This window comes from Pleurodeles waltl, chromosome 2_1 (assembly GCF_031143425.1).
Source record: "Pleurodeles waltl isolate 20211129_DDA chromosome 2_1, aPleWal1.hap1.20221129, whole genome shotgun sequence".
Classification (NCBI taxonomy): domain Eukaryota; kingdom Metazoa; phylum Chordata; class Amphibia; order Caudata; family Salamandridae; genus Pleurodeles; species Pleurodeles waltl.
The window spans coordinates 93,235,192-93,263,083 of record NC_090438.1 but is presented as its reverse complement, the minus strand read 5'-3'; the positions used below and the strand labels follow the sequence as shown (position 1 = coordinate 93,263,083).

Genomic DNA, 27,892 nt, shown 5'->3' with positions numbered 1-27,892 from the left:
CACCACCTGACACCACACGACATACCCCTGCTCTCTGAGCCCTACAGTATGATATGCTAGATTACAGCCCTCAATGCTGGGCTAAACTGTCACACACTGCCAGCCAACACACAAGGCACCCTTGTTCTCCGAGTCCTACACTATAATGGGTGGGATTATAGTCCTCAATGTTGGGCTGGGCTGCCAGGCACCACCAGCCAATACCCACTGGAGCCCTGCGTCCTGCACAATGATGGGTGTGATTGTAGTCCTCAATGCTGGGCTGAATTGCCGGGCACCCACCCACTGTACCCCTGCTCTTTGAGTCCTACACTATAATGGGTGGGATTATAGTCCTCAATGTTGGGCTGGGCTGCCAGGCACCACCAGCCAACACCCAGTGCACCCCAGCTCTCTGAGCCCTACAGTATGATTAGTGGGATTATAGTCCTCAATGCTAGGCTAAACTGCCACACATCACCAGCCTACACTTGCGTCCTACACTATGATGGGTAGGATTACAGTACTCCATACTGTGCTAAACTGCCAGGCACTGCAAGCCTACACCCACTGTACACCTGCGTCCTACACTATAACGGATGGGATTACATTTCCTCAATGCTGGGCTAGACTTCCTGGCACAACCGGCCAACACCCACTGTACTCCTGATCTCAGAGTCCTACACTATGATGGGTGGAATTACAGTTCACAATGCTGGGCTGAACAGCCAGGCACGACCACCTACCACAAAGGTCCCCAGCACCCCTTTTCCAATACTGGATGGGTAGAGCGTCAGCATGCCTTCGATGTTATGGGCCAAAAGCATCCCTACGCACGGGCACGCCTAGCGTGTACACCCACTTAGGTTGTAAGTTGCCTCCACCGTTGAATGGGTAAAGGTTTGTGAGCCACTGGTTCCAGAGAGTAACAGAGGCCCCTGTGGCGCAGCAGGCTCCCACCCTCCAGGGGGCACCCTAGTCCTCCTCGGGATTATGGATATCAGTGAAGCAATGGAATCTCCAGGGGCCCTGTATATACTGGGCTGGGGTCCCCATCATTTTGAATTAAGCCACTGGTGGGCACTCTTTCAACTCTGGGATTTTCTGCCAATTTCCCTGTTAAAGTCGGTCTTGTTATTGTGTTCAAGGTGAGGCTGATGGTGGCCGCCTTTACTAATATTTTTTCAGGCTGCCAGCACGCTCCCTCAAAAAATACCTTTTTAATGACGGCATGAATTCATATTACCAAGGCAACCCTGGAAACAAGACGCAAACGAGGGATGCAGCTGGTGGGTAGCCCCAGGCAAGGACACGGCAGTTCACAGCTTCTTCACACTGCCGATGCGTAATACGCGAGACAGAAAAGGACTACATTAAAGCCGCTGCTTTTTTTTTTTTTTTTTAAAGATCCAAGTATAATTAGAATCCCTGGCAAAAAGGTGACAAGTAACAGCTGGCACAGTGTTGATGTAGTGTACAAAATGAACAGATATGCACATTATTAAATCCTTTTTTTTTTTTTTTTAAATCTTATTTTAGGCTTCTTGCAGTAGATACGTTTTTTAAAAACCAGACTAAAACACAGTAAAATCAGAAATTTTTCCGAAAAACAAAGACAGCAGACAGTCTCATGTGGCCAATGTACCTTCTCATTACCACCTGTACATCGACAAGACGAGAGGTATACAAATTTACATTGGTCTGTAGGAAATCTATGGCCTGAGATGCATGTTTGAGAGGCACTCACGTCTTCTAGCTCCTCCTCGTCGGTTTGCAGCGTGCTCTTCTCACTCATGCAGCCCAGGAGGCGGTCCAACACGGACTGTCTGGGGTGCATCCCCTTGTCGAAGCGGTTGTACATCCCACACCAGAACCTGGAGAAGGGGAGAAGGGACATGGAGGTGAGGTGTGTCACCAACAGGGAAGCTTGTTCAGGCTGGTACGTGGCAGTGCCCGCTACCCCTTAGGCCTGCTTCGGAGCTCCTCTGATATAACCAGCTATGACTCCTTCAAAGGAGGCCTGCCTGATCTAACCGGTCTTGTGATGTCTCTTCAGTCAAATGAGGTTTCCAGTCATTTATTGTGGACCAGATCTTCACCTCCCAGCTGAGAATCCACGGAGTAAGCACCTGAAACAAACTACTGCCATGTAATGCCATTTCTAGGGGCGCCCTTGGACACTGAGGCGGTTGCAAGTTCACTCCCTAACAGGCACTATAAGATATACGTCTTTCATTAGGAGCACAAATATGGCTATGAGTCTTCGCAGACATCAGCAAAAAAGTATTTTTAATAAGGGCCTCTGATGTTCCGGTTTTGCCATTTCATAGCGCTGTAGAAATAAGATGTTGTAATTACCAAAATAACTGCATTAAAGTTATTGACTTTGAAAGCATAAAAACCCACATTATCGCTACTGGGATTTGACCATTTGGTTAAACATATTTGAAAAAGTTACTTAAATTGCGATCCGAGGTGTGCATAACGTATAGCAGCATTATATTTGTAAACGCTACACTATCTCCAGCTACCTGCGGACAGTGGAACATCTTTATACAGAGAAATATTACATTCAAATAATGTTTTATTTAAATTGTTAACCTGGAAACAATACAGTGCATTTTCTACTCGAAGTGCGCTGTTAACCTGGAAACAATACAGTGATTTTCTACTCGAAGTGCGCTGTGGTCCATGAAACTACTAAAGTGGTTTGGATGTTTAAAAGTTGCCAAACTTTGCAAAGCTATTCGGTTTGTACTTGATTTGGTTTTGTCCAACAGTGCATAAGGAATGGCCTTTTGTCAAGTAACCTATCTGCTGGGGAACCCAAATAGGACAAGATGATGAAAGGGGAAGTGTCTGGTTACATGAAAATTTAAAAAATAACTTTCAGATTGTCAGAGGGACAGGTTCACTGAAACACTTAACCCTCTTCTGTGAATAGCTGTAGCTTACTCCAAACTTGAGTACATAGTAGCAACTTCTATATTTCCAGGAGTAAAGCACGTCCTTATGGAAACAGCGCTGCAAAGTGGACACCTAACTGGACCATGAGAAAGTAGAGTTTGAATCTATTTTTTTCAAAAGATGCTGTAGATATTCTGTCCATGGAAAATGCAGCAGGTTACATTTGAACATCGGTTCAAATGGATGCTCATCAGTCTGCACTGCGTTTAACTCTGAAAGGGGGGGGGGGAGCTTTTCTCCCCAGGGATAGTCATTTCTGAAGCTCTGGAAAAACAAATAAATCAATGAAATGGTGGGGAAATGGTGAGGAGAAAAATGACACACTACTTACTGTCAACAGCAACAAACAAAAGGTCACTTTTTAACCCCTACAGCAACAAATAAGGTGAATGAAGGATCCTTGATGTAATCTTAGATACTGGCAATTGATCAGGGCCACATGCCAATCCATCATTTTTCACCCACAATGACACTGCAAACAGAGACCTGCCATTTACAAATCAGTCTTAGTCTTGCTGCAATAGAAACAGCCCAGCCAGAAATGCCAGGCCTACTATAGACAGCAACACAAGGAACCAAACACCGCTTTTGGCCTAGGCAGGCCTAGTGAGAGGTAAAACTTCAGTACTATGGCACAGTGAGCAAAAAACTATTCTTGGGCCTCATCACTGAGGCAGACATTCGGTACTATGACTCACTGAGTACAGAACTCTACTCGGTCCTCAGTGAGTTAAAGCTTCAGTACTATGGCACAATCAGCATACAACCCTCCCTGGGGTTCATCAGTGAGGTATACCTTAGGTACTAAGGAACAGTAAGAAAAGGACCCTACTTGGGCCTCGTCAGTGAGGTAAAGCTTCAGTACTATGTCACAGTGAGCACAGAACTCTACTCGGACCTCATCAGTGAGGTAAAGTATCAGTACTATGGTACAGTGAGCACAGAACCCACATCTGAGTACACCCGTCAAACTTAGTACATTAACAGCATCAAACAAGGTGATCGAAGGACAGTTGCCATCAGAGCAGGACCAAGTCTGACTTGCATACGGCAGGCTCCTGTCTAAGGTGAACATGGGCCCAAAAAAAAAAAAAGGTATGGACTGGGATATGGTGTAAGTAAATACCAGTGGATGAGATTAATTTACCAGTCCCACCCATCACTTTTCTGCTTTTGTCAGTACAACGCCCTAAGGGGAACAAGCATGCACAGATAAGGGTCCAGTGCTAATCGCGTCACAGGACTCAAGCTATACCTCACTGACACGCCCTAAATAGGCAGAATCCATTCAGGGTTGCTTGCGTTCCCATCTGAAGGCACCTCACCTAATAATGTGGGCTGAACTTTTTCCACTGGAGCAGGACCAAGACTGATTTGCATATGTCTGGTCCTGACGTGGCATAGTTGACAAAAGGCAGCTTCATAATTAAATCAAGGGTGCGGAATGAGCCGTCCTCTGCTTTGCCTTAAACGAGATCTAGCCAGATTAGAAATACCATCTAGTATTAGAAAAAAGAAAATAGGACAGGCTGATGCATACATATACACCACGTGCACTCCCCAGTCGTCCTACCCCCATATCTTCCATGCTCCCATATCCACCCTTCTATATCCATCTCCACAGCCCCTTCTCTGGGCTTAGGTACTTTCTTTCTTGTATTCTTGGTAAACCACTCTCAACAAATTATCCGAAACCAAAGACTTACTTGAAACTAAAAGGCAGTGTGTTTGGTTGAAGCGCCCCAAGTGTTAAGGGAGATGAGTCTTTGTACAGGGGGTTCAGGAACTCCTGTTTCTTCTGCAGGAGGAAAGGCCACAAAGAATGAGTCTTTTCAAAGATTCTGTGGAGAAAAATCCAAGCTTCTGTTTATTCCAAAGACTGAGAAAGAGCATCCAAAAATGTACTACTTCTGGTGAAAATAAAAGAGATGAGTTGGCAGTTAAGTGAAGTAGGCAAACAGTGGCACCTAAGGGATGACGCACTGCTCATATAGTGCAAACAATGTTCAACTTGTTTAAACGTTTACAGTGAATTAGGTGTCTGAAACATGGTTTTCATTTTCTTAATCTTACTTCCTCTCTTCATTGTTACGTGTCATCCGTTGAAGTTTGTTCACTTCACCCCATCCTACTAAAACACCCAACAAAAGTGAAAAAAAGCAAACTATTTGAACTTCTAATACTGTGCAACCAGCGTGATAAATCTTGGCAGAGCCAGTGATCCAACCTTAAGAAATCTCTGCCGTTTGGTTTGTTCATACTTACCAATTACATGCCTACCTACAGGACTTCGCCATTAAGGCATGTAGGGGTGGAAAGGTGGATATTTTTAAAAGCCATTGTTGGATTACTGCCAGATTCTAAAAATAGCCCAGAAACAATAAATATTCTCATGAGCGATTACTAATATGTAAGAGGCTGTGTTGTACCGTAGAGTACAGACTCGTTTAACAGCACAAACTCCTTCCTACAGGAACCTCCCAGGCTCAAGAAAAAGACGACATACGCTAGCACCTTCGCCGGATGTGCCTCGAAAATATGAAACTCGCTTCCATAGGAGATCACGTCAAACATTTTGACTTCCATCTTCAAGAAAGACATCAATAGTATTTACTGGGCAGATTCCTAACATAAGGTTCTGGACTTTGCATTAGCTACCCTCGGAGTACCCTCCCGAAGAGACTTAGCAATCATGTGTTAACACTCCACCAGAACGGGTGACGGCGACATGAATATCCAAATATGTTGGTTTCTTGTGTTATGTAATTCTGATTGTAATGAATGAAAATGGATCACCTGTGATGACAGAAATAGAATATCATGAAAAGGTATCCCTTTTTTATGTACAGCACTCTGATAACCACGGATCTTGTTCGTGCTTTATAAATCTTTCTCTCTACAGAATAAGTACTTGACAGTATCTTAGCATGCTGGTGCAGACAGGTAGTGTAGGTGAAGAGTGGGAATGCTGAAACTCACATTTAGTCTGTCGGTGTTGTACATAATGCACTTTGGAATAGGCTTGGCTCGTTCAGAAGAGGTTTAAAGAAGCTGCTGGTGGCGGAAGCGCATAGAGGCTCAGCGTTACATTGCTAGTTCTGCTTGTACCTTTGGGTGGGAGCACCATAACATGATGGGTGTGTGACATTGGCATACGGGAGGGCACAGCTGCAATGGTGAAGGGTGCACTTGCTCTTGTTTAGAGGATCTCAAGCGCAGAAGGAATGTATACATGGGGTTATTATAAGGGTGAGAGTGCGCGACACATACTCTCAAGGAGCATCATAGGAGGAAGTCAGCATGTGATCGGTTAATGTCAGACTCCAGCCTATGTTGCTTCTGATGAGATGTTTGCATGGAGAGAAGGCGTCCATACTTAGAGCCTTTGGTCTCATACACAGGGAGCTGATGACAATCCACTCAAGTTACTACAGCAGGGAAAGACGTTTTCCCATTGGCCAACGCAGGCTGTCTGGTGGCCACATGCTGTACTAAATGCAGGTGAGGTATGACATTGTGTTTTAGGGACAAGGGAAGAGAGTGATGCAGTACGCAACTTGTGCATCCAACTAGCTTTTAAATCACTGTTATGATGTAGTTGGTACTGGTGTAAAGGAAAATTGAGAGGAACGAAATGAATGCTGCCTTTGGGTTTCTTGTTCATACAGTCATTTGAAACTGTTGTCGTACAGACACACCCAGGTTTGTCAGCAGTCAGTTCTTGATTCAGCTAAGAGAAGTGGCTACTATAAACGGGGGTCAGCACACTACAATATCTGGTGGTAGTTATCAGCACGAGGAAATTGTGGACTTGCCTTAAAACGTTTCCCCCAACTCAAATCCCAGTATTTGTGCACGCATCTTCATCCAAGTGGCCTCACTACGTCGATGTGCCCCATGCGTGACTGCAATGGGCACCACATAAAAGCAGGTTGTTTGTGTCAATAATTCTCGTGTGGGTGGTGAAGCATGCCTGGGCTCCTCTGCCCCCTTCCAGAGCATCCTCTTGGAATGTGCATATGTGCCTTGAATGTGCAATTTGTCTGTAACATCTACATCAGTGCGGCCTGTATGTCTTGTCTGTAGTGAGAGGGTAATGTGTGGACATCATTTTCACTATACTTGGAAAATTAAGTGATTAATCCTGTTTAACTGCACATTCGACAGTGACAGGCACACACACTGTTGTTTGAGCAATCTGTACGTTGGGTGAGTGACACACACACACACACCCACTGCATACATTCAGACTTTGTTACACAAAGAGTTTGCATATTGAATCAGTACATACACAGTTGTAGACAGTTTCACTTTGACCAGAGTGTGATAAGTGAGTCATTGAGTCCACCGAGAGATGCTATGACCTGGACAATACCGCAAACTGATTCAGATCTCTTAAGTTATGCAAGTTGCTGACCTATTAGTTGTGGTTTCCAGCCCCCACCTTTGCTAAGTTGTGGAGCAGCCTAAAGACCATAACACAAGTTTCACTATTTCTGTTCACTCCAAGTAAATCAGCTGTGAAGCACAAACCGTAGACGACAGCACTTAATGCATACTTTACAGCGTTATCATCCATGAGAAGGAGAACCAGCAAAGGAAGGGTTGCGTGTATTTTAGTAGGTTGTATGAAGATTAGAAAAGCACCATGTAAAGTCTTCCAGAACATTGAAATCTCCAGCAGATGCCTTTACCGGTTAATAGCAGGCACAGGACTTCATTGCTACGTAGTTCAAGTTACATAGGAGTGCTATCTGCTAGGCCACGCAGGTTTGCAAACTTCATCAACATTTCATCAAGGACCAACATGTACTGAAATGAAATAACAAAGGTCCAAGAAAAGCTCCTGGCCCCTTCGAATCCCAATGTAGATGATTAAATTGGCTTGATTAAGAGTACCAATCAATCTGAGGACTCCATTAGGGTCGCAAAGATGTCAACTAAGCAAGCACATGTATGTTTTTAAAGGATAAATCGTTATCAAGGTCTCTGGCAGCATGAGAACTTACTGTAATACCAAAATGAGTGTGGAGCAAAGACTGTCGGCCTCAGATGATCGTTTCAGGTGCAGTATACCAGTGCAGGGAGAGAACACGAACTGTCTTGCCCTGAAAGACCACTGTCCTGTGTGTGCAGCACACCAGAGTGTGAAAGTCGGTATGGCCACTCTGCTATTTACGATCTATGCACAAGTCTCCTTCCCCAATAAACAAATTGCAGCACACCAATCTGCCTTCATCACCACGTTTGCTCCACTCTCATGATGTCAGTGACTATGTAAGGGCACGGATCATAGGCCCATGATATGAGTGACAGGCCATGTGAGGGCACAGATATATAGGCCCTTGAGATAAGTAACTATGCGCTGTACCTTGAATCCTTGGCATTGTTTTCCCTTGACTTTTTGCCTTCAGACTTCTGCTGACTTTGTTTTTGCTGGCCTTATGGTTCTGTGCACTTTACCACTGCTAACCAGTGCTGAAGTGCTTGTGCTCTTTCCTCAAAACATAGTAACATTTAATATCCCAAATGACATATTTAATTTACTTATAAGTCCCTAGTAGAATGCATTAAATGTGTTCAGGGTCTGTAAATTAAATGCTCCTAGTAGGCCTGCAGCACTGATTGTGCCACCCACCTGAGTTGCCCTTTAAACATGCCACAGCAGAGCCTGTGTGGGCAGTGTTTTAAAATGCCATGTCGACCTGGCAAAGTAAACCTTTTTGCCAGGCCCAAACCTTCCTTTTTAATTCATGTAAGTCAGCCCTGAGTAAGGCCCTAGACCGCCCCAAGGGCAGTGTGCAATGTATTTAAAAGGATGGACATGTATTTAGGTTTTACATGTCCTAGCAGTGAAAAACTCTTAAATGCGTTTTTCACTACTGCAAGGCCAATCTCTCCCAAATGATATCATTGGAATTACCTTAAACCACCTAATAAGTATAATTTCCAAATGGAAAGAGAACCCCACAAGGTGTCTCTGGAATCACAATTTAAAATCCTAACTTGTCACTTTTAGAAAATTGGCATTTTCTTGCCATAGCCATATGGTACCTGCAGCCTGTCTCTGGTCACTTGTCTGGGGTGGGTGACAGCTGGGTTTTGTGTATCCCCCCTACACAGACACACACAAAGGGAGCTTAGGTGTTACTTGATGGGCCATCCTGAGCGGAAGGGAGGGAAGTGCTGGGCACAGATACTTACACCTGAACAAGCTGTGCCCTGTCCAAATAAAAAAGGCTGCGTACCCCGCTGTAGTGCATCTGGAGCTAGGGCAGAACATCTGTGCACTTCAAAGGCATGTCTTTGAAGTCTCCCTCACATCAAAGGCACCAGTGGGTATAAGAACTGGACCTCAGGTACCACCACTTCAGTAACCTCTGGACCTCTGGATACTCTGCCAGTAAAAAGTACTGCTGTGGTGCTGAAGGGCTGACGCTCTGCTGGACTGTTTTGCTGGACTCCCGCTTTGCTGACCTGTGCTGCTGCCCTCTTGCCTTCGAGGGAGAAGGACTGGACCTGCATCTCTCCAACCCAGAACTCAGAGTGACTACAAGGGCTAGTTGGCTGGCCTCCTGATCTGAAGCCCCAGGGACATAAAATACTTCCAACCACCCTGCTCCTAAACTGTGCCATCTGTGAGTACACCCTGCCAAGTGGTGCTACTCCAGTCCTGGATCCCTGGAAGTGGGCCTAAGGTGTTTTGCTCCAGTGGAACTAATGCATCCTTTGCACTGGGAACAATACCAACGCATTGCTGCTAGTGTGTGGGTTTGAAACAACGCAACAGGCTTGCATCATTGCTGCAAACCACATCTTGGGCTTGAAGCATCACCTTCAAACAACCACTGCATGACGCTTTCCTGGAGCAGGTTTTCACATTCCTCATCAACAGCAGCCTCGACAACAACGCCAAAGCTCTGCATCGCAGCTTCACCATTCATTTGAACCAAAGCATCACCCCGGTCGCACAGCACATCTCCGACATAGGCCTACGCATCACAAGCCCCGGTGACGGGATCCTGGATGACGACGCAACAGGACCTCGCACCACAGTCTTGCCACATCTTAGAACCCACTCATCGCATTGGCTGCACGAAGCATCTTTGTTTTGGAACCACGCAATGCTGAGCTAACAGGATTTAAGGTACTTTGGTTAAACAGGCCTAAATGAAATGAATCCCTGTAGCCAGCCTGTGCTCCATCACGGTGGACCTGCAATTTTGCCTTTGTCCTGGTGGGGTGCAACCATATACCCCCCAGTTGGCGCATTTTGCCTCTAAGCATGATTCTTTAAAAAATCATAGCTGAAGTTCTACTTATTGGATGTTTGTCATTTTGGTCTTATTTTATTTATTAAATTAAGTTACACTTTTCTATCCTGGTATGGGATCCTTTTTGTGTGGTGTTTTCACTATTTTACTGTTTGAAGTGTAGCACAAATACTTTACATGTTACCTCCAAGTTAATTCTGACTGCTCTGTGCCAAACTATGAGGGGATGAGGTTAGGTTAAAAAAAAGGTTTGCTTGTGCCTTACCCTGGCAAGAATTGTGGATGCTGCTTAACAATGGATCACACTCCAGTCAATCAACAACCTAATGTCTCAAACCATGATATAAGAGATCATGTGGGGACGGAGGGCAGAGATGGGGAGGACGGATGCATAGAGATAGGATTTCAATGACCATGTTGGGGGGTGGAGGTGAATCCCTACTCAAGCAGCAACCACAATCCTTCTCAGAGTGAAACAAAACCAAACCCAAACATTACATGCTTGACTCTCTTGTAGCTTGGCACAAAACCTGTCAAGCTTAACTTAACGACAAAATATAAAGTATGAATGCAGCATTTCAAACAGCAAATACGAAAACATAGCACAAGAAAAATCCCACACCAACTTGGAATAATAGAGAAAAATACTGAATAAATTAGTTAAGACCAAAATGACAACAAAAAAAACAATTTGTAGAACCGGAGATGTGCAGTTTAAAAAACGTGCATAAAAGCATAATGTGTTGTGCCCGATGGGACAAAGTCACAAGTTCAGGCCATCCACGATGGAGCATGAGCCTGATATAGGGACTAGGTAGGCCCCCTGAACAAAGTACCTTTGTGGGCAGTGTCCCTTTACAAGGCTTTGCGTTGCCCAGGATCAGTTCTAAGAGGCCAAGATGTCGATGATGTGAAAGCCACAGCTGTGCTGGCAGAGCACCTTCAAGTCTACATCCAAGGTTTCAGGACGGGGGTGTCACCCATTGTGGCACAAGACTCACAGGTGCTGGGTTCAACATGGTTGGAGCATTTTCCATCCCTGTGGCTCTGATTAGGAGGCCAGCCAACTAATCCCTGGATTTACTCTGGTGGTCCTGGATTCAAGATGCAGGTCCAGTCCTTCCCACTCAGGCAGCAGAGTAGAAGTCCTTCTTACACAGCAGCACAGTAGTCCTGAGTCTTCCACAGACCCAGAGAGGTGTACTGAAGACTTGGGTCTGAGAATCAATATTTATACTTGGTGCCAGCCCCTAAGTAGGAGATGTTTCAGGAGGTTTTCACCACAGACGGGTTTCCTGCCACTGCTCTCGCGCCCCAGCTTGTCTGGGGTCACAAAAGACTAGTGTCAAACCCTTTGTGAGTGTGCTCAGGTAGGACCTTTGTGAGATGGAAGTGTGGTTTGTGACAGACCTACTCCTGATCAAGTCAGAGATGGCCCATCCTGCCAACACCTAATCTCCTTTGTCTCACTGTCTAGGAGCAAAACACAAAGATTAACTGGCAGCTACACCTAGTTATGTGATCCGGGATACAGGCTGCAGGCAACAAATAGCTGAGACAAGAAAATGTCAACATAATAAAAGTGGTATTTTCAGAATGGCAACTTAAAATCTGACTTTACCATTAAAGAGGGTTTTAAATTACAAGTCTTTAGACACCAAACTTGACATTCCTATCTGTTCCCAATTGAAAATTACCACTTATTAAATGTAATAAGATAACCCAATGTTATCCTATGGGAGAGGTACCTCTCACAGCACTGAAAAACAAGTTTAGGAGTTTTTCACTACCAGGACATGTAAAACTTAAAAGTACATGCCTTATGTTTTAAATACTCTGTGCCATGCCCTCTGGGCTGATTAGGACCTTCCCTAAAGGTAACCTATTTGTTATTTAAAAGGGAGGTTTGGACCTGGCAAGAGGTTCACGTGGCCAGATAAAAATGGCTATTAAAAATTGCATAGGCAGGCTGCAATGCAGGCCGGAGACATGTTTAAAGGGTTAACTAAATGGGTAACACAATCAATGCTGCAGGCCCACAAGTAGCATTTAATTTAAAGGCCCTGGGTACATGTAGTAACACTTCACTAGGGACTCACAAGTACATTAAATGTGCCAATTGGGAGTAAGCCAATTTCTACCAGTTTTAAAGGAGAGAACATAAGTATTTTAGCTCTGGTTAGCAGTAGTGAAGTGCCTAGAGTCTTATAAATTAACAAAAACTGGTTCAGAAAGCAAGCAGGAGGGTGAAGACGGCAAAACATTTGGGATGACGCTGCAGAGAAGGCCAAGTCCAACAATACCCATCTGAGCAACAGTGAACATTTCAGGAGAAAACGTGAAGGGTATGTCAATTTCGCTCCTTTCCTGATCAATTTGCAGAAGAGAAACAGACGTTGTGATCTGTAAACAGCTGCAGAAACGCATGAAAGGGTTTTAGCAACTGCACGGTCTCTTGCTAAAGGATATTTTTGGGCTCAGGAAAAACGTTGGAAGGTTCCCCAGTCCCTAATGTTAGATTGCCAAGAGAGAGCGGCGTGGGGAGTTGTTAAGCTAAGTAGTGGCTATGACTATTTACGTCAAGAAGAAAGCAGCTGGTCCTCTTAGGCCAGAAAGTTTTTTTCCCAGGTTGCTATCAATAATTCACACTTCAAGGATCAGTCATTTCTCTTCTCCTCCTTAATATTGCATACCTCTTTGGATGATTACTTAGTAAATCAAGGGTAGAATTTATGATGCCGCCAAATGGTGGTTAAGATAGAAAAGTGGTCAGGGAACACTATTAAAATGGAATCAGCAAGCTCATTTTAAACATTAAATGGCAGAGTTCAGTGAAATGTTTTAAAAACAGCATGAAAATGAAAACAACTCAGAAATAGGAATATTTTGCCCGAAAGGGTTTAGAAACGTGGTCAGACAATATGCTAGCACATGCCTACTGCTTGGCAAGAGGGTAAAGAACTGAAAGGTTGCTCGTAAGTGGGAAAGCCTTAAACAATCCCAGGCATGCAAAGGGACAGCAAAAAGTCAAATATATTTAAAGGATCAGCACTAGGCTTTCACGTCAGTATCATCTACTGAAATATTTCTCTCAATAAGAGAGGGCACATATATTTATTTTATTGGAAAGTCCCACCATATATGCAGGGAGGAGTCATACATCATGTGATAAAGAATATGTGATCTTAGAACATGCCCACATATTACTGTCTTGGATTCTGAATCATGTCAGTGTCTCACAAATCCCAGGGAGTAACAACGCTTCTCACTCCCAGGAAGCACTGTGTTAGAGAGAGCCCAGAACCAGAAATAGATCTTTGGGTCATCACACTGTGAATCAGAAAGCTGAACAATGCCTTAAGTCCCGTTTAGGGAGGTATGAACAAGGTAAATTTGGGCTGCCTATAGGGACACATTAGAAAATCAAGGAAAAGTTTAAGTGAATGTTTACATGTAGAATTATGGCTATCAGAATACTACATTGCTTGTTACTGTAACCACACTGCACTCTCTTGGCACAAAACAGGCCCCCCCTTCAAGGCAAGGCTGTAACCTTTACAATCAAACAATCCACAGCCGGTCACCTTCATAACCTACCAACACCACCATCATTTACACATTGAACTGCTCCCTACATTCAGCAATATAGCACTACCAAGTATTGCCTACGGTCAGCCTGCTGCTTAAGAGACAGCCATCTCTTTGGCCATGTGCCCTGAAAGGCTCACTCCCAAACCAATGAGCTAATCCCTTCCTCCTAAGGCATAAAACGGTTACCTTGCAGCCCAGAAAGATCCATTGCCCCCATAACATTATGATTCCACTGGCCATTGACCTTGATTCCTATTAGACCTTCTTATTTGGTCATGTCAAAAGATGGGCCATGGCATTAGGTCTAAAAAGTCTCCCTGAAAGGTATGCCACATAATGTATGTTTTCCCCCCAAAAATACACTGGTTATTCGCAAATTACGATGCTGTTTCGGAATTTATGTTAGTCAATGTCATTTGATTTTGTCAAAGAATGTTTACAGTGCAGTTCTGACATTACGATTTGCCTTTTTTAATTACTTGGATGTTTTCTTTCAGTGAATATTATTTTGTTTTCACATCACCATTTTGAAAAATTACTTGTTTGCTCTGAACTGTGTAAGTTTGGATTCTGTTGAGGCTTTTAAAACTCACAATTGGGTAGTTAAAGCAGCAAACACAAGGCGTGGGCCTGATGTACAGAGGTAGGAGCTGGCACAAGAGAGCGTGAGAGAGGACAGGAGGCGAGGAGCAGGACTGATGGAAGCTGCTGCTTTACATCATGAAGGATTGCAGCCAGAATGGGGAGACAGAGATGCTGTTCCCAGACATGCATTCCATAACCTGCCAGAGTAACACTCTGCTGACACATGTGAAAGAGTTGTCCTGCACAGTACTCTAAACAACATAGAAACATGCTGGTATGCATGTATGCTCTAAGGAGCAATGAGCAGAGGGCCAGATTGTAGCTTGAGACGCAACCGGCACAGCTGGTATACACATCACCTGGTAAAACCTAGGAAATTGTTATCCACCTCCTGATGGAACTATAACTGTACAGGCACTAAGCTTCATTTTTATTAGACCTATTTTACTTGGCGTTCCATAGAAGTATAAGAAACAGCATTCTTTCAAATAAAATGTCTAAATGACCTCACTGTCACTTAAGAGTGATCTCAAATGGGGTAATCCGGTCAACTGTTTTCCACCTCATACTGACATGATAACAAACCCACTGAAATTCTGAAGTCAACATTTATGCAATATTATGTACAAAAAACTTTTTATAGAAATGTGGCAATTGTATGTGTCTAAAGGTTGTTGTGCTTTCACATGAATGCATAAATAACCAAACACAGTACACAGAGCCCACATGGTGAGCTGTCAACACAGGAATATCTCTGAAGTACATTGTGGATTACAAACTGCAGTCACACTAAATGAACCAGACCATTGCCGGCCACCCATAAGTGTCATTTGTAAGATTATCAGTAAGGTTTGACCATCCACAGGTGTCATTTGTAAGATTATCAGCAAGGTTTCCAAGGACTTATATTTCAGGGCTAGAATGAGGCAAACTACAGAATTTGAAAAGTTAGTGTTATATGCTTTGCTCCACTATGTTATTAGGGGGAGCAATAACACATTTGTGAACCTGGACTGGATTCTCCTATGAGAAATTTACAGTTTACATTTTCAGCAAAGTAAAAATTGACTATTAGGGATTGCACATTTAGCACAAGCATACCGATATCATATGTTTATGTTGCCATGTTGTGAGCCAGGCTACACCACTGAGGAGCCAATGATCGTATATATGTAAATTCTCCAATGCTGTGGCAGCTGTACAAGGTCAAGTGGACTTTGAGGTGAAATAGTACCCCATTTGACTTCCCACGTCCCTCTGCCCCCTCAACTATAGCTACTGTCCAAACAGCATGCTCCTTTTAAAGAGTCTGGTATAAACGAGAACTCACTTCATTTCCTCGCGCTCTTTTTGACAGTTTCCGATGAAGTTCCCAAACTGGCAGGAGAAGACATGGTCATGAATTTCCAGCAGGAGTCGCTCATTAAACTCAAAGACGCAAGGAAACTGCTCCATTAGATGCCAGACACATTCAATGAACTGGGTGAACACTGGAGATCCTTCTTTGGGGTCTCCCTCAAGATGGCCGCACCTGGGCAATTAAGAGGGAAACAAAGGAAAAACATACATCTGAGAAAAGACTAAGCCAAGTTTTCGAACAATGCAGTCACTGGTAAGTCACAATGCAAGTGGTCGAAAAACAGTAAAACTGGCTCTCATTAATGCAAATGACTAGCATGATGTATAAAAGTTACACAATCAGGGATGGGCTTGGAACCAAAAGCAGCCCTGGCATAATGTTCAAACCAGCCATCGCTCCATGCCTCTATTTAATTTCTCTTGTGCCTGCTGTGCCCATGGGAAACCCAGGGAGCTGGGGGAAGGGGCAGCGGTAGTCTGTATTAAAAAAACGGTCTGCAATGGCTCTAGACCCCAATGGAAATGCACAATCTAGCCCTATGTACAATTACTGGCAACATTTACAAGGAAATATTTTAGTAGAAGTGGTCCACCTTGTTTATCATTATAACTATGGCAGAAATGCTCCACTACAAGCACTGCTACCCCAGGACCAACAGGCACCCCCCCCAGGAAACACACCTTTGTTGCCCACCCTAGATGCTGCCCACACTGGATGTGCCTCACTACTCCACTTATGATTTACTTTAGTTTATTTGAGAACTGGAGACCACAGTCAGCTTAACAGGGTTTGAAAAGGTGCCCAGAAAAATTAAACATAAAACATACACACCAGAGTGCCATCGTTGATAAAAAAATGAATGTTTGCCTGCACATAAGCAACCATTACATTGCCATGACCTGGACTTATCAGCTCTTTGATGAGGTATATGTACTACCTGAACCACATTCTTAAGATCCATGAAGCTAATTGGGATGAGGATATGGGACATCCCACAAATCCTCAAGAGTGCGTGTGACCCGCTGATTTGCACAGCCCAGCAAGTCATGCAAGTATGTACTATGAAGACTGATAGCTGTGAGAAACTCCAATTCCCATGATTCACGGGGTTACACAAGTTGGAGTGACAACAGATCCGGAGAGGAATCTGGAAACGAAAATCATATGGGGCAGGCTCGAGAGACGCATGCTTGTGGAAGCCAGTGAAGTTGAGGAGTAAACTTTTGGCAGAATGGAGGGAAATCACACCTCTTCGTTCACTACGTGCGAGTATTTAAAGCAAACTGCTGAAACGCATTAGCACACATAAGTGGGTTGAGAGTGATCTGCCCTGTATTGGTAGAAGGCACGTTAATACAAGTAACACCTGACCGCCAAGCACCAAGAAAGGACATATCTGAAACTCCATGTCCCAACACCCACTATTCTACTGATTTTGTGTTAAACACTTGTTCATGTTTTGTTTCTCTATTGAAATGTACTGATGTACACAATGGACACTTTTGTGTATATGTTTTTGTGATAATGTTTTCCTTACGTTTCAATTGTGTTTCTTTTTGTTATGGCGATAATGTGAAGATATGTAGGTCACACCCAAAAAATTTTGATGCATGAATATCATGTCAACCGGTCACTGTGTAGAGTCCAAGATTTACGATTCATCCACGTACTCATACAAAGGAGGACCAGAGAAGGTGTGTGGGGATGCAAGTAAAATAAAAGTAATTTGTCACATATCCTCGGATTTGACACAAAGTACATGAAAGAGTTTGATATATCTATCTAAGGCTGATTGGAGGGGTGGGTCAGGGAGGCTGGGGGCACAATAATTTTGAATTCTTGGAAACTCCAGTGTGCAAAGGTTTTGACACTGTGCGTTCGCCGGAGATGAAGACATTGCCATGGTAATCCTCATTGTTGGAAGATACCCTGTGGGACGAAACCGCCATCTGTAATCAGTTAGGTGCCCAGGCTGAGTTCATCCATCCTGGTGTTAAAAGATCTTGCCAATTGGTTCATGATCAGGGATATGGCCTGATGCTCCAGCCAGTTTCAGAGACGAAAAGCCGAGACGACACAGGGCCCTTCACAGCCCTGCTTGTTCCAGTACCACCTGGTGGCAGTGTTGTCTGAGAAAACCTAACCCAGACTCCCCTTGATGGAGAGTAAAAAGGCTTTCAGTACCAGGAGGATGGCCCAGTAACTCAAGCAGGATGATGTGGAGTCAGGTCTTGGCCAGAGCCACAAGTCTGTTGATTTCCACCTCTCCCAGATGACTTCCCCAGCTCAGTCGAACCACACAGTCACCACCGTCCGCTTTCGGAGGGGGCAAGGAGAGGGGTCTATTGGTGATGCAACTGCGATCAAGCAGCCACTACTGCAGATCTTCTACAGTATTCAGAGTATGAGAGTGTTCGGGGACTGGGTGCGTTGTGGACACTACCTCAGCCAAGGTAAGAGGAGTTTGGCACCATGTTGGACACGAATGCTGCTACAGAGTTTTCCTCTAGCACCAAACATATGTTGTCACAGACATTTGCTTGTAACAGTCCAGAAAAGGTTTAAACACTATAGTTTTTGAGGGGACATGGTCACATGCACACTTGTTTTTGGACAAGATGTTAAAAAATACATCAACCGACAAGAAAAAATACAGATAAATGCTCTGTAACACTGTATGAAAGCGCAGGAAGAAAAGAACTGACGTCCGAGCGCAGAGGTGATGCACATATGCAGCCTGGTTCGTCACCTCTGGGGCAGAACAAAGTCAACGCAGAGCCATACGGTGCCATCTACCGGTGTGCAGGAGCAATGCTGTTTTAAATCTTTCCGATCTAGTCTGGCGCCCAGGGATATTCTAAAGGTGAGGAATATGCAGTTAGAAGTATCCATCACCTAGAATTAAAGGCTGTGTTAGTCATGCATGTGCTAGTGTCCCTTGTGTTAGAGAGGTCTCATTCAAGTTGCCCCTTTATTCATTAACAGTGCTTATCGTGTTACTGTCTTTAATTCTAATCATTGGTACTCAAGTGCTTTTTTATGGGAACAGTTTCTTGTTAGCTGCTACTTGTGCTAGCTTTCCTTCACAAGGTTGTCCCTTGCTGTAGTAAAAACTAACTGTGTTAATAATTTCTTATGAAAATGGTTTCTAAAGCTAGTTTTTCCAGTCCAGGAAAATAATTAAAAGAAATAAACGGGTTTATGTTTCAACCACATTGTGCTGCTATGCTCAGGAGAGAAATTGGTTAGTAAAACTGGGTGGCAGAGCGCGGTTTGAAACTTTCTACTTCACTGTATGAAATGTTTTATTTGTGTCTCGTCAATGTGTTAGATTGCCCTGTTTTTTTTGGGTTATTATCTGCACCCTTGCACTTTAACTTTCAATGTGTGTTGTTTAAATGATAGTACCAGTGAGGATGTTACAACACAGGGGAAGTTACTATAGAGGGAAAAGGAAGTGCAGTTGCATCTAGTAGCGGTTACGCCCTAGATGAGTCAGGGAGGGGGAAACAACATAAAGCTCTCTATGGGACCAGGCGCCAGGTATAATGCCGAACCTACTCTTCTGCTGAATGACATAGTTGGAAGGTGGTAAATCCAACACCCCCACCAAGAAGGCCTAAATAGACTATTTTGGGATTATGGAACCAGCTTGATTTCGAGACTAGTGGTTCAAAGCAAGGGTCTTAAACTGGAATGATTACTGAGAAAATGCTGAGGATCTATTACTTGAATACTCGGTCTTCAGAAAAGCAGAGTTTAGAAAACGTTGACCTTCTGCTTGCCATGCAACCTGATGTGCTAACTGATACTTTGATGCCATCATCCGTAATGGAGGTCTTGTCGGAAAGCTACTCTTGTGTGAATGTTAACCGCCCAGCAGGCAAAGTTAGTGGTTGGGTGACAACTGTAATAAAGCAATCATTGACAGTAATAAAGCTGGAGGTTGAATCAATTGACGATTCTGAACTGTAATTTAATCTGCTGTTTGAAGAGCAGCCATTTATGTTTTTAGTACTGTATCGGCTTCCCACTACATGGGTGACTTCGCAAATTTTTTTTACGACTTGTCATGTTGATGATTAATTATAATAAACGGATTACTGTAGGAGATTTTAATTATTGGGCGGAAGACGGTGATGCTACTGCAAAACGTCAGCACTTTATGGAGCGTACGAGTTTCCTTAAATTGATGCAACACACAAATCAATCTACCCATCGAAAGGGCTACATTCTGGGTCTGGTGTGGACCTTTGCTTATTGGGAAACTGCAACATTGAACCATGTGTCTGGTCAGGCCAACCTCTTAAGTAATCGGATCTTCTAACCCTTAGTATAAATAGCCTTTGGATTAAAGAATTAAGGGTTGTTAAAAATGGGACAGACTGGATATGGAGAAGATGAAGAAGATGTTAGAAAAGACTAGGAAAACATCGAGGAAGGATAAGAATGAAGCCAGCCAGTCCTTGCACAATTTGTTGAATGAATAAGACCAGGAAAGTGCTTGCACCCCTGTGAAAAAAGCTCAGTACCAATAAAAGGCCATCTGAAACCGCATAAAATTATGAGACAGATCATAAGGGCATGTATAAGGAAGCCTTGTTGAGCTATAAAAAAATCGTTCAAGCAAAACAGTCCTTCTACTCATATAAGCTTTGTGAAGCTTGCAACCAACTAAGTTTATTTTAGATTGTGGGGGGTCATTCGAGTTAGCCGGCCAGTGATGGCCTGACAAACTATTTTCAGTGAGCTAAATAGATTCTTTATAGACAAGATCTTCCTTATCAAATAAGCTATCACAGACAACCCAATGATTTATTGGACTGAACCTGCAAATAAGATGGATGTGGAAACTGCCCTTGATGATTTTACTCCTGTGAGGGAAAACACCCTACAGGGGCTAATGGGCAAAATAAAATCGGGTTCCCCCAATGATCCATGCCTACCCAGAATTATGCAGGCTATAGCTCCCAGTATAACCGAGCCACTTGACATCTTGCTTAATACTTCATTACAGACTAAGCAGATATGATGTCTGGATTGTCAGAATATGTACCAATTACTCTTTCAAGAATCAATGCACTTTATCTATGTGTGGATGAAGTCAAATTTCCTGAAGTTAAACTCTGAGAAGACAGAAATTGTAGTCTTCAATGGTAATCATAGAGTTTGGACTAACCACTATTGGCCTAGGGAAACGGGACCACTTCCAACACCTAAATTTGCTGCAAAAAGCCTGGGAATAATAGTAGACCAGCAGCTCTCTTTGGGACTGCAAATTAATAATGTAGGGTCATATTCTTCAGACAATGAGGAAATCGAATTTTTACATCTCATAAGGAGCCATTAAAATGATTATGACGGCAATTATTAATGGCAGAATAGACTATACCAACAGTATTTACTTGGATTTGACCGACTGTGATCTGGGGCAACTCCAACTACTTCAAAATGCTACTGCTAAACTGGTGCTTAAGGTCCCTCATAGGTTGCCTCTTTTAAAACAGCTACACTGGCCCCAAGTAATACAGCACAGCCAATTTAAAGTCTGTGCCTAGTCTTTAAGGCTGTTCATTGATTAGTCCCTGATTTTCTTGCTCAACAAGATGCAAGCGATGTAAGGGCATTGTGATCATCCAAGGCTAATTTGCTAGTTGTACCTAGGCTCCGTAAAACTAGAATTGGAGGTCGCAGAATCTCAGTACAGGCCCCGAAGAACTAGAATTCTCTTCCAATGTATAACTGATCACTTACTTTATTGGAAACTTTCAGACGTGCACTGAAAACCTGACTATCTGAGAAAGTCTTCGGTTGTGAAATATAGAAGCTCGGATGCATCATGTCAGTTACTTCTTTTGAGTACTAGCGCCATCATACCCTAGGTCAAACGTACACTCTAAGTTCAGCAAACCATAACCTATGGGAGGAAATGACTGTTAAAATGTATTTATAAAATTAGATTGTTTATCACAACTAAGGCCCATGCAAAGATTGTACTGAAATCAAACACAGCTGCAGAACTCCCAAAATGCAAAGGTCCACAAATGCCTAACATCATGCCTAGCCCTGCAAGCCAAGCAGGTGCTAAACACAATAAAAATAAAAACTTTAACTTTAATTTAAATTCAGTGCACACACAGTTGAATGTAGTGGTGAACACACCCAAAATATGTACAAATTCCTCCCCCAGCCCCCCACCCCGCCAAAAAAATAAAATAAAGGGTAGATCTCTCCAGCCCTTTGCCCAAATACTAAGGAAAAGAAACTAACTAGAACCAGGTTTCAGTATCAGTCGCAGAACAATACTGTATACAGCTGTACGTTTACTGATGTCATTGACCCCCCCACCAGCCCATATGCAAACAAAGTACCAAATGGTTTAAGCAGTAAAGATTTCTTCACATTCCTCTAATCGGTTGAGCTGTATTTATTCCTCCCTTTGTTTCTTTGTTTGTTTTCTCTTTTTTTTAATTGTTTTAATTTCCCAATTTTGCTTGTCAAAATACATTTGGTCAAGTGTGCATATGATTCAATAAGGTAATTTCTTCATTCATAAATCAGGAAGACCTAACTCAATAGCATGATACCATCAGCTAAGGCAGGTTAATTATAGTCATTGACATGAAGTGGACCCACTCGGGCTTTGTTCGATTATTATGGCAATCAAATGAATGAACTGGCATTATTGACACTTTGGTGGAATCTATCATGTAAGCAGTACAATAATAGTTTTTTGCTTTACATATGGATGACAAATATTGCATTTAACAAAACGATCCTATAAATGGTCATCAAGATATTTGCTGTAATAATTGTACTCAGAAAAATAATTCACCATACAGCTGTCCGACACTGAAGTATTAATGTGACAATGGTAATATTAATTTTAATTGATAATACTGAAATTGTAAAAACAACCGTGAGAAGCATGACAAGTAATAGAAAGTTTTATGTATCTTATTTAGGTCTATGAGCCAAATGACACTATATATATGGTTTCAAAATGGCACTGTAGGTGTGTGAACAAGGACGTTGGAATCAACCAAAACACGTCATGGCGGACTAAGCTGTTTATATGAAAGTCAAAGGTGGTGTGCAACACACTGCAGTCTGCGACTGGTCTTTTTTACTTTGAGAAACAGGATTTGTTTATATGTTATATTTATAGGAGGCTGACTCGGTTTAAGGAGACACCCCCGCTCGTGTGGAGCTCTGGCGTTCAGTTTCAGTGGCAAACTACCAAAAGTAGGTGAAGCAAAAAAAGAAAAAACACCCCCCCAGACACACAAAAGATGGTGGTGATCATTAGACTGTCAATCTACACTGCCACACTATCTAACTACATTCTTGTAACAGGAAGCATGCTTTACAATGCATAAAGGTTATCATTTCCCTGAAGAGAGATATTTATTTTACCTTTGTGTGAACTTGTGACCAACTGATATCCATTCCCTCTCAATAAGAGTCTGCGAAGACAAATACAGAAGAAAGCACTAAATATGCAAATCCAGCATTTTGAGGTTAATGAAAGAAACGCACCAAAAATCCCAGAATGCCAATACTTTTCATATTTTCACTAATATACACAGTTGCATATATAGATTCAGTTCAGCAGGACCCATCCCATTTGGCAGTGCAGGAAATTCCCTAGAGTGCCATCCTGCACAAGATGCAATTAAACCAATTAACTTCGCTTAAGAACACAATTGGCAACCCCTTTATTGCAAAGAAGTAGCAGTTCACAAGACAGGAGATGGAAGTGGTGACTGTTTTTTGTATATTTGTCTACTTTGAGCATCACCGTGCTACATCATATTCACTCTTCAGAGGAACACAAGCAAGGCCACACATGTTTCAATGTTCAATTATTCAAAAATTCTGGATTTTGATTTAAAAAAAATTAAATATGTCCTTTTGTTTCTAAAGCAATATGTGTTTACAGAAGTTAACTATTTTGGAGCCCCTTCTCTATTATTTTTTAGTACCAAATAAATGGGATTTACTTTTGCTATTTATATGACGTCCATATACATCTTTAAGGTGTGTTTGGATGCGTCACAATTTGGCGATCAACTGAAATTTGATTCTTTGTAATACTTTTGCAGTTTAGTAGTTATAATGGCAATGACCTTGATTTGCTAGCATTCTAGAGTGATAGATAAGTGTTCATAATATTCCTGCCAACTAGATGCTTATTTCAAGAACACTAATAAACATGTTAACCATGACAGCCGACCTATTTGTTTACGATATAAAGGTTGCACCAACTTGCAAAGGACGCTCAGACCCAAACTGGCCCTGCCTATGACAACCCCTTCATTCAGAAATGCTCTCATTGGGTGTATGTCATTCTCTGTATAGATGACAAACATCTGGAATTCGGTACAAGAAAGAAAAAGGATCTTCCACAACCACCTTGGCTGAAGGGGCAGATAAATAACTTTTAACAGCGTCCACGGCACGCTATTGCTGGGCTACTGACAGCACAAAAAGCAAAACATATGAAAACTGCTTATAATTGGTCTACTTAGTGGGAACCACCCTCGGCTATAAACTAACCCCAGCACAAACAGAATTTTGTATATAGGCAACTGACCACTAGAATGCCATCCACAACTTCAGAAGGAAGATCAAAAGCAGCCAACTGTCATACTCAATCTCCACGCATGTAGGTGTGGGTTGAGCTGGGCCAGGTGCAGAACCCTTCCTTGCTACTGCGACAGAAGATCCCCTCAAAGCAGCAGCTTAATTGGAGGACAGATGTTCACACCCAGAAGTTCCAGGTACTACACTCTCCTGGCCTAATCTGGAACTATTAGGTTGACTTGGGCCCAGCAGTTCTTGATCTTCGGGCGGGAAGGCATACAGGAACTCCATTTTAGGCAGAATGACTCAGTCACCCAGTGTACCAAAGTGTTGATATAGGGTGTTCTCAGCAGTGGCGAAGAGATCACACCAGGTGTCTCTCTATTGCTGGAAGCTATGCTCCACCTCAGGGTGTACGTGGCAGTTGTGATTCACTAGAAGCCGCAGTTTGAGTTCATCCACCCTGGCATTCAAGATCCTGTCAGAATGATCATGACAGGAAAATGCCCTGATGCTTCAGCCAGTTCCATAGGGGTGGTGTTGTTAGTGAGAACCCAAACCAGCCTTCCTTTGATGGTTAGCAGGATGACCTTCAAAGTCAAGTAAATGTCCTAAAACCCGTCACTCAGCATTCGAGCACCATCACTCAGTCATCAGCTGTCGAGCACCACTGCAATCTTCTGCAGTTTCTTCCGAAATCTGGATGAAATCAGACCTATCCCTACATGCTGAGCATACTGATCCTACTGCAGAGCCCACATGTACCATCTGGTGTAGACCACCAGAAGGAAGTAGAAGGCCAAGAAGCATGAAAGCAACTTTCACTGAAACCCAGGATCAAGGCAGTAACATTCGGCACATTGATCAAGAACTGAAAGGTGTACCATAGTTTGGCAGTGGTTTACATCTGACAACAGAAAGCATGCCTAAAACAATCAGACATCGAGGTAGACTGGCATATCCAAACTCCGAAGGTGTGCAGCAGCTACCGTCATTACTTTAGTGAACTTCCAAGGGGCAATGGTGAGGCCGAAGGGGAGCAAAGAAAACTGAAAATACTCTTGGCCCTCCATGAACCACAGGTAATGCCTGTGGACTGAAGGACGGTGATATGAAAATAGGCCTTCCTGCAGATCCAGCGCTACCAGCCAGTCTCCAGGATACAGGGCAGATAGAACCTGGACCATATTGAATTTATCCCTTTTCATGAAGAACCTAAAGAGTGTGAAGATCTAAAATAGGACAAAGGCTGCCATCCTTTATTGGTATAAAGAAATAAAGGAAGTAACATCCTAGCCCTATGTTGATGCCGGAACCCTCTGCATGGCTCATTTGTCCAAAAGAATGGACAAAGGAATGGGCAAATGGGCTTCTTAAAGCCGTACTGATGGAAGTTGAATATGCGGTGGGTCAGGCAGGAATGGCAGGGCATATCCTTGCTGAACTATTTGGAACACCCAATTGCCATGTTTTAATGCTCTGCCTTCAGGGTAGATAGTACCGTAAGCTGCCTCCAACAGGGTGGCCATGTGCTGCCAAGGGTAAGTTAAATGGGCTTAGAAGCTGAACCAGTGAGGGGGCCAAGGGAGAGTATGTTTGTGTCAGGGGACTGGGCAGTAGACTCTGTGAAAATGCTTAAATGCAGGATCCAGGAGACTAGAGGCAATCTTTTAAAGTTCAGCTTGAAATCTAGTTTTATTAGAAGAAACTGCAGCCAAAGCCTGAGCAACAGCAGAGGCAACTCCTTTTTTCACTGTCTCCTCCTCCAATCATACATTCTACAACAAAATTCCATTAGAACATAAAGAACAGTAAAATTCTACAGAAGTAATAATATCCCAAGCACACTGAGAATGTCACATTACCACACACCTTCCACCCTAAAGAAACACGTTATTCTCAAAATAAAACATACATTCATAATAATAACTATTCTATTGACGTTCCAAATGTGACCATCATCAATTTTGACCGCACCATGAAAAACTTTAGTTACTTTGTATGCCAAGCTGAACCGTGGTGTACCCTTGACTCAATCTGACATTTTGATTTTTACAGTATTGCCAACTTTTACAAGTAAAGGTTTAACTGCTTTACAACAGTTATATCTTTGTTTCCTCTCATTTTGCAGAAGTACATATCTCACAATACTGTTTTCCTTTACATAACACATCCCCTATATGAAAGCTGCCTACCCAGGGGGGTTCCATTACAGTGTAAGGTTTCCGCTTCCTGAATAAGAGAAATGGAGTGACCCCAGTGTAAATCTATATTGTTCAACACAATGCTTAACTGCTTGTATCCAATCATTCCCATTGTCACATGCAATCTGAATGGTTTCCTTCAATGTTCTATTAAATCGTCCTACCATATCATTTGTTTCTGGATTATATAAATCACATTTTTTATTAGTAATACCTCTATCACCCAGAAACATACTAATCTCCTTTAAAGTAAATTGTAAACCATTGTCAGTAAGAATGGTCCTCGGATTGCCTTCTCTGGCAAATACCTCTGAGAAAAACTTAATCGCTGCCTTGGAATTCATTTCAGAAGTCAATCCTACTTCTGGCCATCGTGAAAACATATCCATTGTCACAACAGAAACTTGGAAGCAGTTCCCACCTGAATAGACCCTAGTATATCAACTCCAATTTCTTCCCACACTTCCTTGGGAATCTCCCTACAAATCACAGGAGATGTTCTTACCTTCATATTCTTATCACTCATTCTGCATTCTCTAAACTCCCTTACCATTCTCTCCACCATCAAATCCATACCCGCCACCAGCAGGTGCTTCCTAGTCTTTCTTTGGTCTTACTAATACCTTGGTGCTACTCGTGGCCCAACTTAACAATACGTTCCCTTTTCCTACCGGTGGTACAAATCTACATCCTCTCATGAGGATACCATTAGTGATCGATAATTCATCAAAAACTTCATAGTACCCTGCAAATCTTTCTTCTTACTTACCCAATTCATCCCCCGACTGGACAAACTGAATGATGGCTTTAACTACTTCATCCTGCTCGATCTCTTATAACTATTCACTCTCAGTGATACATCCAAAGGTGACTAGGCACACTTTAATCTCTTCATCTACCCACCAAGTATCTTCACTCTCCACAATACTAGAATCCCCTGTCAACCTTAATACTCCGTACAAACGCTGTGTTGAAGTTTCCTTCTGACTGCGTGAGGCTCCAGTCGTCGCAAACGTGAAAATGCTTAAATGCATATCAGGATCCAGGAGACGAGAGGCAATCTTTTAACCCCTTCGTTGCCATGCCTTTTTCCCCTTGTGTGCGGAGCCTTTTTTTGGCTATGTGGGGAAGTTCACGCTTAGGCCCTCATAACCTTTTGTCCACATAAGCTATCAACGCTAAATTTGCGTCCTTTTGACCCCCCAACATCCTAGGGATTCTAAAGGTACCCTTAAGATTGTGGATTCCCCTGGAGGAAACCAAGAAATTAGCCAAAATACAGCTAAAATTAGGTTTTTGGGGAAAAATGGAAAGAGTGGTGAAGAAAGTATGTGTTTTTTTCCCTG

General features: G+C 43.0%; 1 protein-coding gene across 2 annotated transcripts in view; it reads right to left on the bottom strand.

The window, feature by feature from the left end:
* MTMR8 (myotubularin related protein 8) overlaps positions 1 to 27,892 on the bottom strand; it is a 226,249-nt gene that overhangs the window by 24,281 nt on the left and 174,076 nt on the right. For both annotated transcript variants that reach the window (XM_069210536.1, XM_069210544.1), the window contains 4 exons: positions 23,173 to 23,222; positions 15,727 to 15,927; positions 4,653 to 4,787; positions 1,727 to 1,853 (listed from right to left, as the gene is read on the bottom strand). In XM_069210536.1, the coding sequence (XP_069066637.1) occupies positions 1,727 to 1,853; positions 4,653 to 4,787; positions 15,727 to 15,927; positions 23,173 to 23,222 (513 nt within the window). The remainder of the gene's footprint in view (positions 1 to 1,726; positions 1,854 to 4,652; positions 4,788 to 15,726; positions 15,928 to 23,172; positions 23,223 to 27,892) is intronic.